Raw genomic sequence first — 17,137 nt, forward strand, 5'->3', positions numbered from 1 at the left:
TTTCAGAGGCCACTGGGACATCACATTACAGACAAATTTTCAGTAGAAAACAGCTTCTTTCCAGCTCAGTCTTGCCCGGCCTTTGGCCACAGCAGCCTTGGAAACCCTTGCCACACGCTCCCAGCTGCACCTGCATCGTCAGCTCAGCAACTGCCTCTCCTCCACTCACTGCCCCTTCTTTTAGAACAACTACTAAATATTAATTTAAACTTCTGCAGCATTAGCTGGCTCACTGTGCTGCGTATGTAAGTAATGAAGAAGGTCGTATCTGCTGAGATGCCATCCCAAAGCTGAAAGCTCTGAGGTCAGAATCAGAAGGTGAAGGACAAAATTCTCCCTCCTTCATTTCTGGAAAGAGAAACTGGGGGTAAACAGAGGGAAACAAGAGCCAAGGTACCAAATGTACACTTTAGTAAGCTGGTGCAAGAAAGGGCTTTACCTTCCTGATTTTTTGGTGAATGAATACTGTGCAATCTGCTATGGTTAAAAAGATGATGCTGAGAAACTGCTGTATCAACTGCACAAATGCATTGGGTTTTTTTTCTTCCCTTGGCAAATTTGGAACAGCACTGTCAGTTTTGCCCAGACTCCTTCATTTCCCTTGGGATGAGAAGTTTGACTAGAAACATTAACAGCCAGGGAAGCATCGGGTTGTGAAATTATCCTTCCTGCAATCTAAACAGGGTCATATTGCTGCAGGGTTTGGGGCGGGCGGAGGAGGACCCCAGGGAAAAGCGAGGCGCTGGAAGCGGCTGTCCTGATTCAGAAACCAGCACGGCAGTCAGCACGGAGCAGAGACCCTGGCACTCCTGCTGAAGAGCATCAAGACACCCAGGGGGATGACTTTTAAGGAAAACCTGAAAGTAGGGAGCACTTGCAGGCATCCTTAGCTCTCAGACCTCTCACCTGAGAGGTCGCACCATCTCTCCTCCCGTCTGTCTCACGGTGGGCCGTACGTTCAGGTAGTGCTGGGGGTGGGGGAGGGCAGCAAAGGGGTTCCGCTAGTTTTGCCAGCCCTCCCAGACAGGGTCAGAGATGATTCAACCCAGGGGGGCTGGCAAAGCACAGGACATCTGAGAAAAAGAACAAAGAGCATCATACCGGACTGATCATCCCTGCTTAAGCTGGTTGGTTCAGGGCCCCCCAGTTCTCCCTGTGCAAACCCACAGGAACAGGCAGAGCCAGGTACTGGCCGTGGCCTCACTCGCCCAGACTGCCAGGGTGCTGCACAGTGCCAGCAACCCCAAACAATTCGGATTTTAGGAGTGCGCTCGGACTGTGGAGGGCAGGAGCCTTCCCTTAAAAACTCAGAAACTTTTACAGCTGTTAGGAGCTCAGTAAAGTATAATTAAAACCAAATTCCTCCTGGAAGGTTTAGATAAAGTGCAGCCCTGAAACGCAATGCCAAAAGGGGGATTGGTCACTGCTCTTGCCAAGTCAGAAATTGGCCTAATTGCTTCCAATTGCGTTCTTCTGCGGCTGGGATCTGACCCAGGAAAGGCAGAAAAAGTCTACTATTTACATTTATTAAAAAAAAAAAAAAAGAGAGAGAAGAAAAAAAATAGATGCTTTGGGAACATTTTATGCTTCTTTATCTCCAACTGGCCAACCTCAGGAAAATGTGCACTATTTTAAGATAGTTCTCAAGGATTTTATTTTGGTGTGTTTGTCTCAGAGATCCCGATCAACAATTACAATTAAATAACCACCATTTAATAAGATCCTGGAGCACAGCTCCAGCCCTGCTGTCCTTTCTACTGATCAAGAGGGGAAGTTTTAGGAACCTCTTGTGTTGGCAAATATCCTCCTGGTGAGTCCTGTTTGTTTTAGAAATTCAATGTAAAATAAAGCCAGCTGCTTTTGGGCCCAATTCCTTCCCCCTTTTATGCAAAAGCCACCGCATTCCTGCAGTTATGTAGCTCTGCTACTCCTACACCTTCAGTGGTTTATGTGCTTGGCTGTGCTGATGCAGGGCAGCTGTGAAAAGCACAACCTCTCCGGTGTGCTGTGTTGCTCCAGGCAGAAGTCTTCCCGAAGCCAGCACAGCAAGAGCTGAGCTGGGAAGAAAAGCGATGAGGAAAGCTGCCTGGTACACCTCGGACCCATCCCCACTGGGTACAACTCGGATCGGCGTTCCCCTCAAGCCACATTTGTCTTTCAAGTCAGGTATGGTTGGGGTCAAGTTTAGTTTTCCAGTGGGTGCAGAATAATTAGAAGGTCTGGTTGAACTCTGCTTTTGATACAGGTTTTTGAGGTCACTGCCTCCCTCGGAAAGCTGCTCCCGCTGACCTGAGAGCTGCGGTTTGCTACAGCGTCTTGTTAGCTACAGCTGACATGATGAATAGTGCTGCCTTCCAACTCAAGTTTGCATTTGTGCAAATGCAAGGATTACAAAATCCCACTGATATGATTAATAATCCAGTGTAGCCAAACCACCTCCATATAACCTCCAACTCCCACAAGCCTGATGCAAAATATGTTTTCACAAACTATAAATCAATAAACTTTGCTTAATAAAAACTGCTGTTACTGAAGCATAATATTAAAAGGTTCTCCAAGATGAAATAGTGGCTTTGGCAGCTGGCTGCAACAGATCACATCATTTTCAGTACAGCCAGCACGTATTTAATCAGAAACAAATACATATGGCTGTAATGGACTGACGACCGCATCTCCTGCCTTCCCAAACACAGCTCTGCAGTTGTACACTGGTTTGTGTGATTGCTCGCCTGTGCCTCAGTTCCCTGCGCCTCTCACATGGCCCGTTGGCTTTGCGGCAGCTGCAGTTTATTATTTCTGTCTCTTGGGGATAAAACTCAGCATGTAAAACGTCAAGCTGGATTGTATTTTAATTTAGTAAAGGCCACAATTCAGAAATCCGGGTTTGTTGCTCTTATTTTTTTCATTCTTTTCTAAGCGATCAAATTTTATTGGTGGAGAATTTAATTTTGCAAAGCAATCTGATCTTAGATAAAACTCTCCAAACAAGAGGAAATAAAAGCCGAATGGCCAAGTGACATAAGAGAAGATTTCTCCTCCTAAAAGCTACAGGTCTGCAGAACATCATCTTCCTTGCCCCTGCAAACACTCTAGCAGGACAGTTTCAGGTGTTATCATTGGGTATTTCAATACCTGTTTGGCCACTAGCCAGGATTCAAGCTGCCTAAAGCCAACCTACCAACCTTTCAGTGGGAAGCGTGCTCCAAAATCTGGCCAACACCTCCTCTGGCCTGCAGCTGCCTGGCATCCCTGTGACAGCCACTGTGCCACCAGCAGTGCTGGCATGGCAGAGCGATTAGGGCTGGGTTAGGTATGCTGACCCATCTGCATCATGCAAAAAACATCTTGTGCTTTTAGAATTAAAACAGTTTATACTTTCTCTCTCTGCAACCCCCCAGTCATTTGTTTCAATCTAGACTAGCTCCGGCCCAGTTCAGTGATCTGAACCTGAAGCTACTCTTATCTATCTGAAGACCTCTGCTCCACAGATCTTACTTCTACTTAACTGCAACAGTAACCTCAGCAATTTGGGATCACTGAAAAGAATTTACAATTCCTTGTAAAAAAAACCAGCCCAAACCATCAATCTAACAATTCCCCAAGGTCCATATGTTTTCCTTTGACAAACAGTTGCAGCTCCAGTGCATGAGGCACCATCTCCACTGGTGGAAGTCTGCAAGCACAGGACATGTGTGAGGAACAGCACACATACAGCTGCTGGGAAAATGGATGGATTGAGCTCCGAGTCTCTTCTAGCCCCGTTTTCTATGACTTTGTGTTCATTTTACGAAAAACAAAACTATAATGGGCTCCTGCAACTGAAGTAAACATTGGTCTCCAGTTCAGCAGTTTGAAGTGGTTTGCTGCCTACAGAGTTTCCATCCGCTCTCTCCATTGCTTCCTGTGGCCACTGGTTCCCATCCCACAGCACCTCCCCATCTCGGTTGTGTCAACATGCTTGGTTTTGTGGCTGTACCATGAGCTGACCCAAATTAAAGACATCCTCTTTCTCCTTCTCCCTTCACCCCTTTTACAGTCCAGGCTGATGCCCTGGTCTAGCGCAACCTCAAGTCGTCCTCTGACCTTCTGGCCTCCTTGCCCCACAAAGCAAAAGCTGAGCTAGCACAAGTGATTACTCTCTGGCTGCTTAACCAGCTTCTTCAAAGACACCCATCACTGACCAGGCAGCAGAGTCAAAACGGGAGTTTTAACTGAGGTTGTAGTGTTGCATTGTGTGCTTCTTTCTGAATTGTCCATGACCATTCAGACCCTTTAATAGTTAACAGAATCCCTGCTATGGCTTTGGCTTGGATCAATTTTCTCTGTTCCTCCGAAGGGAGGAGAGCTGAAGAAGAAAGTTTAGCTGCAGGGACACAAGCACATGCCCTGATCCATTCTATTTACGCCCCCTCATGTAGCCAGTGACAGGAGAGGAGCCTGGCTACTGAGGCACAGCAGGGAACATCTAGCAGGGGGTGCCCTAAGAATGACTAGAAGTTCCCAATACACTCCCAGATACAGACATTTACAGACGAATCTTCAAACAAACAAAACTCAGAAGGATTTATTCTGATACCCATCTAAGGAACATGATGTTTGAGAACTAACTAGTGATAAACAAATCAAGGTGCTGAAGACCACAGACTAAGGTTAACAGCCTTAAAGTTTCGGTATCCCACATCTGTTGTTGGCTATTGGGAAAGGAGGTAAAAATTTCTGCAAATACTGCTTAACTAGTCAGCAAACCAGAAATGAGATAGAAAATGTCATGAGACAACTTATTTGACCCCATTTCAATTTATGCAGCATCATTTTATCACAACTAGAACGAGTCCAAGCCACTAAATAGAAACCCAGGAAGATAAAGTTTTCTGGAGAAATGTTTTCATAACAGTCTTTATTCTCTAATGCATTTGCAGTGGCAGCACAGCAAGCCAAATGATTCATACAGGTCTACATAACGTGAGAATAAACCTGTTACCATGAATATCCAAAACAGGATAAAACTTGTAAAAGCACTCACGGAGTGAAAACTGTCAGACACATTTATATTCAAAACCCTACGAAGGCTGCAATCTGACTAGGCATTTCTACCAATCTCTCAGCACTCCTGGACGTCTCTGATTAAAAGAACTCTGGTTTGGTTGCATTACCAGAACTCTAAGATTTTATACCATTATTTATGTATTAATATCCAAGCCATGCTGGTTTTATTTGCATGCCAAGCATCTGCAGCTCAAACAGTTAACATTTTTGTGCATTAGTTTTTTTTTTTTTTCCTTTAAGATTTGCTTTGGATTCTACGCGTAGATGTCCACATCAAAATCACACTCAGATTAGAAGCATTTGCTGCCATGGTAATCACTGCTTAGAGCAACCATGGGCTTGATTTGGAGGCTGGCTAAAAGAGATGGCAATTTGGAAACCGTTGCTTTTTATGCTCGAGTATTACTATGAAGTGTGGGCCATAAGTTTTCACTGAGTCACAAGGTGATGCTCTTGCATCCTTCAAACCACTTAGCGCAGCTCCTTCAGACACTCCAATGAAAGGCAGAATGAAATCAATCAGTAGAGACCACTGAATATACTTTAAAATTTATTGCTGAGCCCTTATTGACAAAAGTTTAGCTGGAAAGCTCAAGTGGTAAAGGTGCCTTAATGAGGGAGTGATCCAACATCAGAGGGAAAAAGCTTTGTAGTGAAACTGTGAAGATGGCCAGAACGACAACTATGTAGAGCCTCTCAAGGAGCAAGTAACAACCATCAAGTGATGGCAGCCAGAGGGGTGTAGCCACTACTGAACGAACAGCACACATCCGTGCTGACAATGGTTTTAAGTTTTGATGGTCTTCTTCAGAGCAAAAAATAATCAGATGACAAGACAAGGAGCAGTATGTAAAAGAAAAGAAGGTTGGTTGACAAAGAGGTGGGAAACAACTGAAGAGCTGCAATTACAATCTGCAGAGTGAGCTGGGAGTGTGCGTTCTCCTTAGCTTTCAGTTTGCTAACTGATAGCCCATGGAGAAATGCAAGGGTTATGAAGTACCACAATGAACATATGGATGAGTCTAAACACATACTACAGGGTATTTCCTACGGGAAAAAAAAAAAACAAAAAACAAAAAACAAAAACCCACCCCACAAACAACTGACACAGCATAAATAGGATTAAAAAGAATAGAAAAAGAAAATTAAATTCTCACACTCACCCTCATCCTTCCAATCCTGCCATTTATTTGCTTACTTATGCAGGATAGGTTTCATCCCAAGGGTTGCCTATTACACCCTTGGAACTGACTATGTTAATAAAACTTTTCTGAGGAAGAGAAACCTCAAGCTAAAACAGTAAGGTGCGACACTTGTGATGAAAAGGTACTCATTGCTACAAAACTAGAAGATTTTGCCAAACAACTGGATGATCCGAATTGGTTTCAAAGAGACTTGAGTTTCCACTTTCTAGCAAAATCCTCATTAAAGCATCTGAAAAGGTGGAGTTAGCAACATTTACCATGGGTGATTTAACAGGACTTACTTGGCTATTTCTGTATTGGTGACTATAATTCTGGGCTGTTCTGTTGTGACACAAGAAATTAAGTATTTTAGCTTGCAGACGTTCAGGGGCAACAGGACAATGCTGACCTTGCACATGGAGGTGGTTGCACACCAGCACCCTGCTCTCACCAGAACTGCCTCTGCCTGCCTTTTGCTCCCGCGCCCTATTCAAGGACATTGCCTTTCTTAGGACTCATCTGAGTTCACTGCAAAGCTCTCCCCCTTCTCAGCTGTGCATTTGGGGAGATCCTTTCAATTAAAGGTGGAAAAAAACCACATTCAATATTATCATAACACCTAAGGAGGAGCATTACAAGCAGAAGGGCAAGTGCAGCAGGGAATGCCATAGGAAACTGCTCTGCAAATGACATCTGAAGGCAGCTGTTTGTCACCGACACCTTAATAAGTAAAACCTTCTTTGCTTTGTCTGGTTCTCCTTGAGGATTTTTCCATGTCTGTACCATGTGGGAGGCTCCCTGCCTGCTCATATGTTTCCGCACCCCTGCTCATCTGCGAACGTTTAGAGTCCACAGGTCTGCTGGTATCAATCTAGACTGGATGGAAAGATAAAAGACTCAAAGATATCACATTCCTACCTGTTTTATTAAGGGCTGGTGGCACCCTGCGGCAAGAGCTGCTGTTACTGTGGGCACGGGGAATACACACATGGGACAAATCCCTAGGAAACCGCACTCCATTATTTCTCTTGCTCATGGCAGAACTACATTGTCTGGGAGAAAGAGTTAACTCAGATACTTTGTTTTAGCCTGAAGTAAATCCTTCCCTAATTAGCCTTTTAAGGCAAGGGCTATTTTCCACAACCCAGACAGTACCAAGACTGTTTCCCATACTGACTCCTAAGTCCTTGCCGTTGCACTCCTGCTCTGGCTTCTCCCACATCCCTGCTCTGGAGCCACTGCAGGCGTTACCATTACTATCGCAAGAACCACCAACATTTCTGTCCTTGCGTGTTTGATTTCACCAAAATCCCACTGCCACGAGAAGCTGAGGGAAGCTCTTGCCCAGGCCCTCCCGTTCCCACCCGGCACCTTTCTGTACCCACCCGAGAGCTCCCACTACCTCCTCCAACATCTGCGGGGCCCCCCAAAAAGCCTGCGATCTCATCATGGCTATCGGCAGAGAAAACCAGCACCTCCTGTTGGTTTGCATCAAAGCAGACAGGCATGAACCCTGAACACAGCAGCCACGGCTCCTGCGAGATGTTTGTCACTTGTTGATATGCCTAGAGGCATACGGGGTGGAAAATGAGTCAGTCTGTGTATGCCAAGCATGACTGATCTTAAAAAAACTTGGGTTTTGAAAGAAATTAAAACATTTTCAGCTTTACTCTATGAGTAACAGCACATCCGAAAGGTTCCCCACCTGCTATTAAGCTGGTTATTGATACTGTGGCAATTTACTGAGGAATGGTAAGCACAGCTGTAAGAACTGATGAGAGGAAAAAACATGTAAGCACACAGGGGATAGATTATCTAAAAAACTCCTCTGAGACACCACGACGGCAGACAGGAAGAAAGCACAGCCCCCTGCTCCTGGGTTAAACAGTTAACAGCCTGGGGGCAACCAGCAGCCAGGACAGCCAGGGAGTTCCGAAGGTCAGGGACTGCTTCCATTAACACCGCGGCAGTGGGTTAAAAACCTTTTTACATATTTCAGGCAATGCTCTTTCCGGACCGAGATCTTTCACTTCAAAAGGAGCAGACAACGCGCATCTGATTTGAGCAAACACCAGTGCTCAGATTAATTTAATGCTTACATCTAAAATTAGCCTGCCTTTTTAAAACTAATTCCTCCAGGCTTTGACTCTGGCATGATAATGTTTCTTGACGGCGAAGAGACTGTCCGTATAACAATATGGACCCAGAGAGTTTAGTGATAGCCTTTCACACGACTCGGGAACTACCAGCAATACTGTTATGAAATGTTCCCAACTTTCAAACACCTTGGTAGATGGGTACACCAGTTCTGGTTTGGGGGAGGACTAGTTAACTACCTTGACTTGCTTCCTACTACAGGTTGTTTTATTTCTGTTGTTGAAATTACTAAATCGTACCACAGGTCAGCACAGCCCCCAGGATGAAAGCTGGATAGCAAACCTTGTTTCACCAGCAATATCAAAGCATTTCTGGAAGGAGCACAGTTTAACAAGCTGGTCAGGTTTTGCCTCATTTCATCGATGAGGTTTTTATCCAGCAGTAGCCTACCAGGAGAGCGATGTTCCTGCGAAAAGCAGGATAGGGGGACAACTACCATCACAGCAACTCCCTGCAGCCATTAATGCAAATAATCCCAGTGCAAGAGCTCTGGCAGCTTGCTTAAAACCTGTTGCTGCAGAGGCACCTTCCCATGTTTTATTTAAACCATCCTCTTTCCAAAGCAATCCACAGACACAGATCTCCAAGGGTAAGACAACAAACCACCACCACTGGTCTCTGCTCAGAGCATGTGCCCAGCAGGTCTCCGTGAAATACAGAAAGGAAAAAGCTGCTTACTCTGAGTGTCTTTGCGATCGGGGAAGGAGAGGACGGGGGAGAATCTGACTGAGCCTTCCTGCTGCGAGTATATTCTTTACTCCTGGTGTACAAGGACGACATGGCCTCGTGGGCTGGGTGTCTTTGAGAAGCAATACAAGTCTCGCTCTCCTGTCGCTCTACGGTGCTGGGCAGGTCCTTCTTCCAAGGTCAGAACAAACTAATTAAACTATTCACAGCTCTGGTAATTAAACCCTGCTGTTTAGGGTGTATAATTTTAGGCATTAATCTGCTGCAGGGAGAGCTGAGGCTCCACAATGTTTCTTGTCCGAGAAGAAGAGAAAGTGTCAAGGACTCGCTGCGCTCCAGCGCCGGGCGTTGCTCTGTGCCAGCCTCACCAGCCGGGCCCTGTCCCGACTTCTCCACAAAAGGACATTTCTCCTCATCGAGAGCGTATGCCACAGGACCAGAGCGATCTCCCCCCAAAACGGCAGGAGGCAAAAACTCCCGGCTCAGGAAGGAGAGCTGGAAAACCAGCTCAGTTTATCTAGACACGAAGTTTTTGCCAAAAAAAAAAAAAAAAAGAAAACCTAAACCTGTTTTACTCCAGAGCACTGTTGCGAGCTCTCTGCCGTCACTGTGCAGAGCTGCATGCTTTAAGCAAAACGCAGAAGCATAAATCAGGAACAAATGCTGGTTTGGAAAGGGGCAGTCCAGATGAAGTTGTGTTTTGTTCCATCCTCCTCCTCCTCCTCCTCCTGGGCGCCGTTACCCACGCGCAGGCTTCTCCCGTCCCTCCCGCCGCTGCCTGCTGACATTCCAGATCCTGACTCGCTCCGCGAGGAATGCTGGAGGGCAGCCAGCAGCAGCGATTCACTTTCAGCTTGGGATTTGGGCTGCCACTTGTAGGAAAAAAAAAGGGGAAAAAAAGAAAAAAAAAAGAAGGGGGGGGGGGGGGATGGAGGGAAGAAAAGAAAATAACTTACAAGCTCCCAAGGCCTGGCGGGCTGTGAGCGGGAGGTCAGAGGCAAATCAACGGCACTCTGTAAGGCTTAAATTCCAGCACGCGTTTTGCGGCTGCGACAAAGGGAGTTATTTTAAAGGACACAGAGCAGTTCATACCATTAAAGGGAGGACACACTCATGCAGCACAACAGGATTTTTGTTCTTTGCTCATAAGCCTGTTTTGAGCTGCAAGAAGGTGACGTGGAGCTTGTGTAATGCACACTCATTCAAATGAGTGTTTGGGATTGTGGAAGAGGGGAGAGGAGCTTGGAGGAAAAAAAGAAAGAGTGAGGAGAGCATGTACCTCTCAAACTTCCAGCTAGCTCTCTGCTGAGCTGTGCTGCTGCTGCACAAGCTAGCTCACTGGAAAGATGCTCTCTGCAGTGTCTCAGAGATGGCAAGACTGTTCACTGCAAAGGCAAGTGGATGTCCCTCATGTCCCATATAAATAAGCACACGGGATGTTCACTTGAAAAATGCTCACGAACACACAGTGGTGTGCTGATTTAATAGCTCTCACACATTAAATACAGTCTTGCAACTGAAAGGTTGCAAATCTATGTTTTTGTTTGCTGGAAAGGCATCAGCCCAGGTATCTGCACTGAACCAGTTCCAGTAAGGCAGTGTTAATAAACCAGTACCACACCAAAGGATGTGTCTTCATCTGGACTCAGCCACATCCACCTGAACCACCTACTGACCAAGTCGCTGGGTGCCTGGAGATAAACTATCTGCAGTGCACGTTCTGCTCCGGCTCCACAGGCTGCTTTGTCATCGATTTCCTAGCAAGTGCAGAAGAGTATCTATATAAAAATATTTTAAGAGTATTACCACACTTATGCATCTCTGTTGATCTGAAATATTGACCCTTTTTTGCACCATTGACCCTTTCTTGCACACTGCTTGGCAACCATTTAATTTTACTGTCACATTGCTGGAGAAGGGTGCTTGGAATAGAAGCTGCATGAATTTCTGCCATCCAGGATCTTGCGGGGCAATGCAGCATTGCTGTGCGACCATGGAGAGAGAGAAACAGGGCTGCCAGATTGTCCTTCTCTAAGTCATTTCCAGATCAGGTTTCTACTTGATACCTCATGATGAGGAAGGAGGGGACTCATTATTCACTGACTACAGGAGGGGGAAAAAAAAAAAAAAAGAAGTTTGGAGAGGTCTAATTCTGCCTGGCAATATTTCTGCATTCCCTTTTAAAGGTATGGAAATTAAGTCCAGACACACAAGAAGGCAGTGACAGGCACCCCGCAGCTCAAGGAGACTGTGGCAGGACCTTGATCTTTCCAGCCTCCATCTGTTGCACTCATCACCCCCACCCTCCACCTCTCCCAGGCTGCCTGGAGTCCGACTGCCGCACAGTGCCAACGAAGGTAATCTGGATATTTTAAACGCATATTTGTAGAACTTGCACACATGGGCGATCCTTTTGCACTAGTTTCAGCTTCTGGGGTTTCAAAACAGTGAGTGAAAGCGGGCTAACCCGTGTGGCCACCAGCAGACTGGAGTGTCTCAATCACAATTACAAGGCTGACAAAGCCCAGCTTAGTCACCAAGGTGGAGTTAAACAGCTCTAAATTGCAGGGTTTTGCTTCCCCTCCCATACAGTCCTAAATGCTAAATGAACCCTTGCTGCATCCCTCCATGGTCACGTTTCTGCCGGGGAGGGGTGGGAAAGCTCTAAAATCAACATTTCAGTACAGAACTCACAGCCCAAGCCTCAAACCAAAACAAAAACTGAGCTTTCTATTCCCTACTAATTAAAAGTTAATTAGTCATCCGATGCAGATGCCTCACAGATTGACAAAATGCATCTTGGTGGACAATAACGCATTTAAAGAGAAGGGGTGGCATGAGAATTAGTATCCTTATTAGCCAGGAGAAAGACAGCAGAATGAGATACAGTATGGCAAAACATGCTGGGTTTCATCTTTACTTCAACAAAGGTACCTAATTTATGGGTTTCTTCCTGACATTTTCTACAGTTTACTTTCAAGTTTTCCCCTGCATAAGAATGAAACCTGACTCTTCCTTTGCAGCACTGTTGTCCTCACATCCTGATGTTTGTAATATTCAAGGTCATGGTTTAGATCTGACTGTTTCTGTCTGTTAAAGATATTCCTCAGTAAGAACCAGCAGACTGGTCTGTACTGTAGCTGTGGTGCTGCTTACTTTGCTAAGGAATATTTATACAGCTACCAGAAAGACATACAAGAAAATCATCTTCCATGAGTATTTCCACAACACTGGACACAACCCCTGAGACTGCCCAGATGTTAACTTCATGCTGCAGTGTACTGCTGGGCAAAATCACCTTAAAGTTTCTTCTCATCTTTGAGTACAGCAGCACAACTGTACTATAGTATATTTCCTATATTTATATGAAATAATATATTTCCTGTACTTAGAGCTATGGTCTTGACTACAGTCACTTTTTTCAGACATCTTTCCTTTTCCATTCAGATGGCTGTCCTCTCCCTTCCTTTGGTAATGACACCTGTGTTTGTACCCATGTTAGTTAGTTAGAGAGGAGGACCCATATCCAAGAAAATGGTATACCAGAAAGAAGATGAAGACCTGAGTTAAATACCTGAAGTGAAAAATACAAGCACCCCTTCTATCTGTGTTGAAAATATTCACCTACAGAATGTGACACCAATGAAATAAATTTAAGCAGCCCTGTAGCTTTCTAACCTGCAGTAGACAAAAATGGAAAACAAACTAGGAGTTAAAGCCAGAGGTGCAGAGTGATGCTTTCAGGTGATGTGAGCCCACAGCATGTTCTACTGGAGTGCAGAGGAGAAGGAAAGGAGAAGCCCTCTTGGGAGACCAGAATTCTAATAAAACTTGAAGGATGAGGGAGAGTAGTTGATATTTTTGGAACAAATTATCCCAAAACTATGTCCTCAAAGTCCTAGCTGTCATTTTGCACATCAGCTTTACCACACACTCGTGTACATCACTGAATTCCTTCTCATTCAGCTGACTTCTTTCATTCGTAGCCAAACCTTCCTAGTTCCCCCAGCAGGCACGTATTAGAGAGCATACTGGTGACTGGTGTCTCCAGCTGCACAAGGCTCAGCTGATGGAGGGGCCGAGCTGAAGACACTGCTCTCCACACCACATACCTTCCCACAGGGCCTCCTTTGCCACATTTGTGAAATTAAAACATAGCCGGGGCCCATCCCTGCCCACCAGCACACAACCCTGCACACCACCGAGCTGTCGGAAGGTCTCTGGCATCATCTGGTCCTTGGCCAACCAACACTCCCATGCACAACCTGGGGGTGCTTGTGTGGACCATTCCCAACAGGCACGGTGGGCGCAGCCACGCCGGGCTGGAGGGGAAGCAGGTTCAGTAGCACAGATGAGCCTTCCTTGCCAGCCAGCCTCAGCGATGGAGAACAGTTCAGGGTAGGTACGCTGGGACTAACACACTCAGCCTCTGAGGATGGGTCTCACCGGTGGCACAGCCCTCACTGCAAGCCTCTCCTATGCTGGGCCGAGCAATGCAAGAGCTGTGCTGCAGGGACACAAGGTGTGAACTGTAACCAAATGGCAGAAGCAGCACAAAGGGGGAGAAGCAGGCAACATGCTTCATGTTTTCCATTGAAACTGTCACTGAGACCATTTTGCTCTCTTTTCTTTGAGAAGCCCCTCTAAATGCTTAATGCAACCCCAGATACCGCCGCTACCCCCCCTCCATGGAGTTCAGCTGTTTGCTATTCAATTAAAAAAATCTTCACAACCCTCACTTCTGGATTTCCCACCTGCTGGAAGAGAGTGTGCTGTTTGTGTGTTGAGTCATGTTCCAGTCCAGGGAAACACTGAAATCTGTAATTCATATTTTATGCAATACATAAATAAATTCTCAAGATGCATTTATTCTCATGATATTTCTCTGGAAAACAGAGATAAATAAACCACCCCGGGAGTTGTTTCCAAAAGCCAGGCTACAAAGCCAAAGCCACTACATGCCCATAAAATAATTGTTCTGGGTCTAAAGTTGTTCTGTAAAAAAAATCTAGAGAAACTCAGTTTAAACAGGAAAACCGCATTAACTACTGAACTATTGATGTGGGCTACAGAGAACAGAGTCAAGATTAGATTTCCTATTGCTTTTATGTTACTGGATTGGCATACAAAACTGAAATCCATAGTGTAAGAGTACTGTATCTCCCCTTCGTAATAACATTTATACTGTGGGCAAAGTTTAATAAATCCTGTGATTCCCTTCACCTCGGGATGTCTCATATTTATGGTTACTGAAGCCCTAAATAACGCGCAGTCTTTGCACACAGTAAATGGTACCATCACTTTGTCCCTGGAAGAGTTTCTTGATTGCCTTGCACTTGTCTTGCACCATCTCCAAATCAGAAAAGAGCATTGTTATTTGCAAAGAAAAAGCCTGTGATCAATCTGAGATTGGGTCTGACAAACCAGAAACATCATTTTATTTTAACACACGGGGCTCCCCAGTCAGATGGAAAGGTTACAGTATTGCTGATTGCTGCACCTCAGGTACCTGCACACCAGATCTTACTTCCTCTGTGTGGGATCTTGCAGTAAAAAGTCTCTAGAGAATAACCAAAAAGTGTGGAAAGGAATTCACCTGCAAAGAAAAGGCTGAGTCTTGTTAACCTTCCTGCTCTCACATCTTCATTCACCATACTCATTGCTTTTTGTGCAAAGAAATTCTGCTGATTCTGTAGAGAAACTTCATTTCAGTGCATAATTAATTGATTTGGAATTAGCAGCACTGTTACTTAATGCAGGAGATGCAATGAAAAGCCAGTCTGTAAAAGCTGTTATAATAAACCTTCTTTTTTGTACAGCTCACCCTCTATTATCCATGAACTGTAATCCAGTTTGCAAATACACTGTAAGAATCCAAAGGGCTGCCGCTATGTGGGACAATTCAGGGTCAAAACTGCAGCACTATTCACTGTAACATCCAACCCACTATTATTTTGGATAAAGAAAAGTTGATTGAAAATACATGCTATATAAAAACCACTTTAAAACACTGTAAATAAATAACTTTGAAATTATATGCAGGCTTTAACAGGTTCAATTATAGCTTCACAGGGTTTATTTAGAACTGAAAAAGGCAGTAATGGTTATGTTCGGCAAGAGAAGGCTGAAGGGCTGTAGCGAAGAAATTACTGGTCAGGCAATAAGCTGTGTTGTAAACGTGATGTGAAGGCACTGCAGCAGTTTGCCATAAATGGAATACAAACCGTAGAATTGAACAGGCTTTCATCTGCAGTGCACTGACTAGGATTCCCATGAGCAGATCTGGCATTATGTCTCACAGATAAGAAGCAGAAGGAAAGGATCCTCCTTTCCTCCTAAACACACACACAGCAGCTGACAGTCTATAGTTGCACATGTAGCATCATACTTCCCCCACTTTTTATTCCCATCACTATATTTATCATAAAAAGGCTGGAGCTATACCCATTAGGCATACCTGGATTCACATGAAGCAGTAGAAGCAGTTAATTTTAGTGTGGGCTGAGAATAGCACATTTTAAATATAAAACTTCAGAATTTTTTTCTTTTTTGCTTTCTTACAAGTATAGAAAATAAAAAGCAGTAGTGAAGAGAGTTAAAAAAGCACCATGCTGAGCAGAGGAACATCATTGTAGTACTCTTAAGTGTCAAACTACGTATGCCAGAGAAGTCTTCCAGCAGTTCTGTGCAACAGAATCGAGTTTTTGGAAGAACGGACAAAGTGCCACTCAAATCCAGCATTTCTAACAGGATGAGAAGCAGGGGTGTTCACCAACACCTCTGGGGACCTCCCTAACTTCAGAAATCAAGAACTGAATTTAAAAGGAAGAAGAAGGAGAAGGATTTCATTATCTTGGGTTCATCATCTCCAGAAGGGATGATGGTAAAATGTTACAGAACTGGATGGCAATCATAGCAATAATCATCAACAATAAAACAACACTGCAGCAACAGACTCCCGCTACAGGGAGACAGATGTGGCAGTCACTACTCTGCCAAAAATAAATGTCTCCAAGACCACAGATTTTATTCCATTCAAGGCTGTAAATGCAACCACGGTTTCAAACCCAGTGGCCTGGGGCAACCCCAGAACTGTGTATTTTCATGCCATAATCCTCACGATGTCTACACAGCAGCAGGAAGACTGATGTCTACAGATAATTTGCTTCATGTCCACCCAAAACCTGGCTCTGTCTTTTCACAGTCAGGCTTCTTTCCCAAACTAAATACCATGTTTTGTTCAAAAAAAGCAGCATGATAAAAATCTGGAGATGCTTTCCACCGTCCACTTTAGAGCATTGCTTATGCCAAAAATCAAGTGATTTCATCCAGTTACTACCAATCAGAATAAAGCAGTGTTAGAACATAACATTTTGCAGTCAAAGTTGTTCAGCAGTTGCACTCTGCAGGTGTTTAGTGACAGGTTCCCTCTTCCCTAATCCAGCTTTCTTGCAAAGGGTGAAGCAGCACAAACATGCCGAGTTACAAAGGAGGAATGTAGCAGAAATTTGCAAACGGGCCATGTCAGGGAAACCAAGGAAGCAAACACTAATATAAGAACCAGATGTAAACATAGCTATTTCAAGCTAAGGGACTTTCCAAAATATGACACAGAGAAATAGAAATCTCGAGGCACTCACAACAGAGTCATGATCCATTTTGCTCTTTATCTAAATTCATGAGACTCTGCATGCCTCTCACCCACCCCAGCCACTCCACGGATATAAAACCTTTCTGTTAGCTCATCTGTGGAAGCAACTGGCTGACACAAACCAATATTCTAATGCCACTGGCCAAACAGATGTATAACTTCAACACATTGCTATCTAACTATGTTTCAAGCCTATTTCTGGCCTTCCTTCAACAGCAGCAGATTGTGGTGCAGAAGGTTACGTTCACTCCCAAGGATGAAATCTGGGAGCAATGAAAAAAAGCCTCTCTCTATATATATATCTATCTATATCCATCTATCTAATCTATCTTTATATAAACAACTGGCAACGGAGCCCAGCATTAGCTGTGTGCAAAGCACCTACTCTAATGAGCAACAAAACTGTGCCAAA

The 17,137-nt window shown here is 44.7% G+C and overlaps 1 protein-coding gene across 5 annotated transcripts in view; it reads right to left on the reverse strand.

Moving 5' to 3' along the window:
• PPP1R12B (protein phosphatase 1 regulatory subunit 12B) overlaps nt 1-17,137 on the reverse strand; it is a 124,139-nt gene that overhangs the window by 20,517 nt on the left and 86,485 nt on the right. Inside the window, exon 1 of one of the 5 annotated variants that reach the window (XM_033001928.2) lies at nt 9,066-9,772. The exons of the other annotated variants lie outside the window; for them this stretch is intronic. Coding sequence (XP_032857819.1) covers nt 9,066-9,167 — 102 coding nt within the window. The 5' untranslated portion in view covers nt 9,168-9,772. Of the gene's footprint in view, nt 1-9,065; nt 9,773-17,137 lie in introns of those variants that run through there. 5 annotated transcript variants of the gene reach the window in all.

This window comes from Tyto alba, unplaced genomic scaffold (genome assembly GCF_018691265.1).
Source record: "Tyto alba isolate M040663 unplaced genomic scaffold, T.alba_DEE_v4.0 Super-Scaffold_30, whole genome shotgun sequence".
Classification (NCBI taxonomy): Eukaryota; Metazoa; Chordata; class Aves; order Strigiformes; family Tytonidae; genus Tyto; species Tyto alba.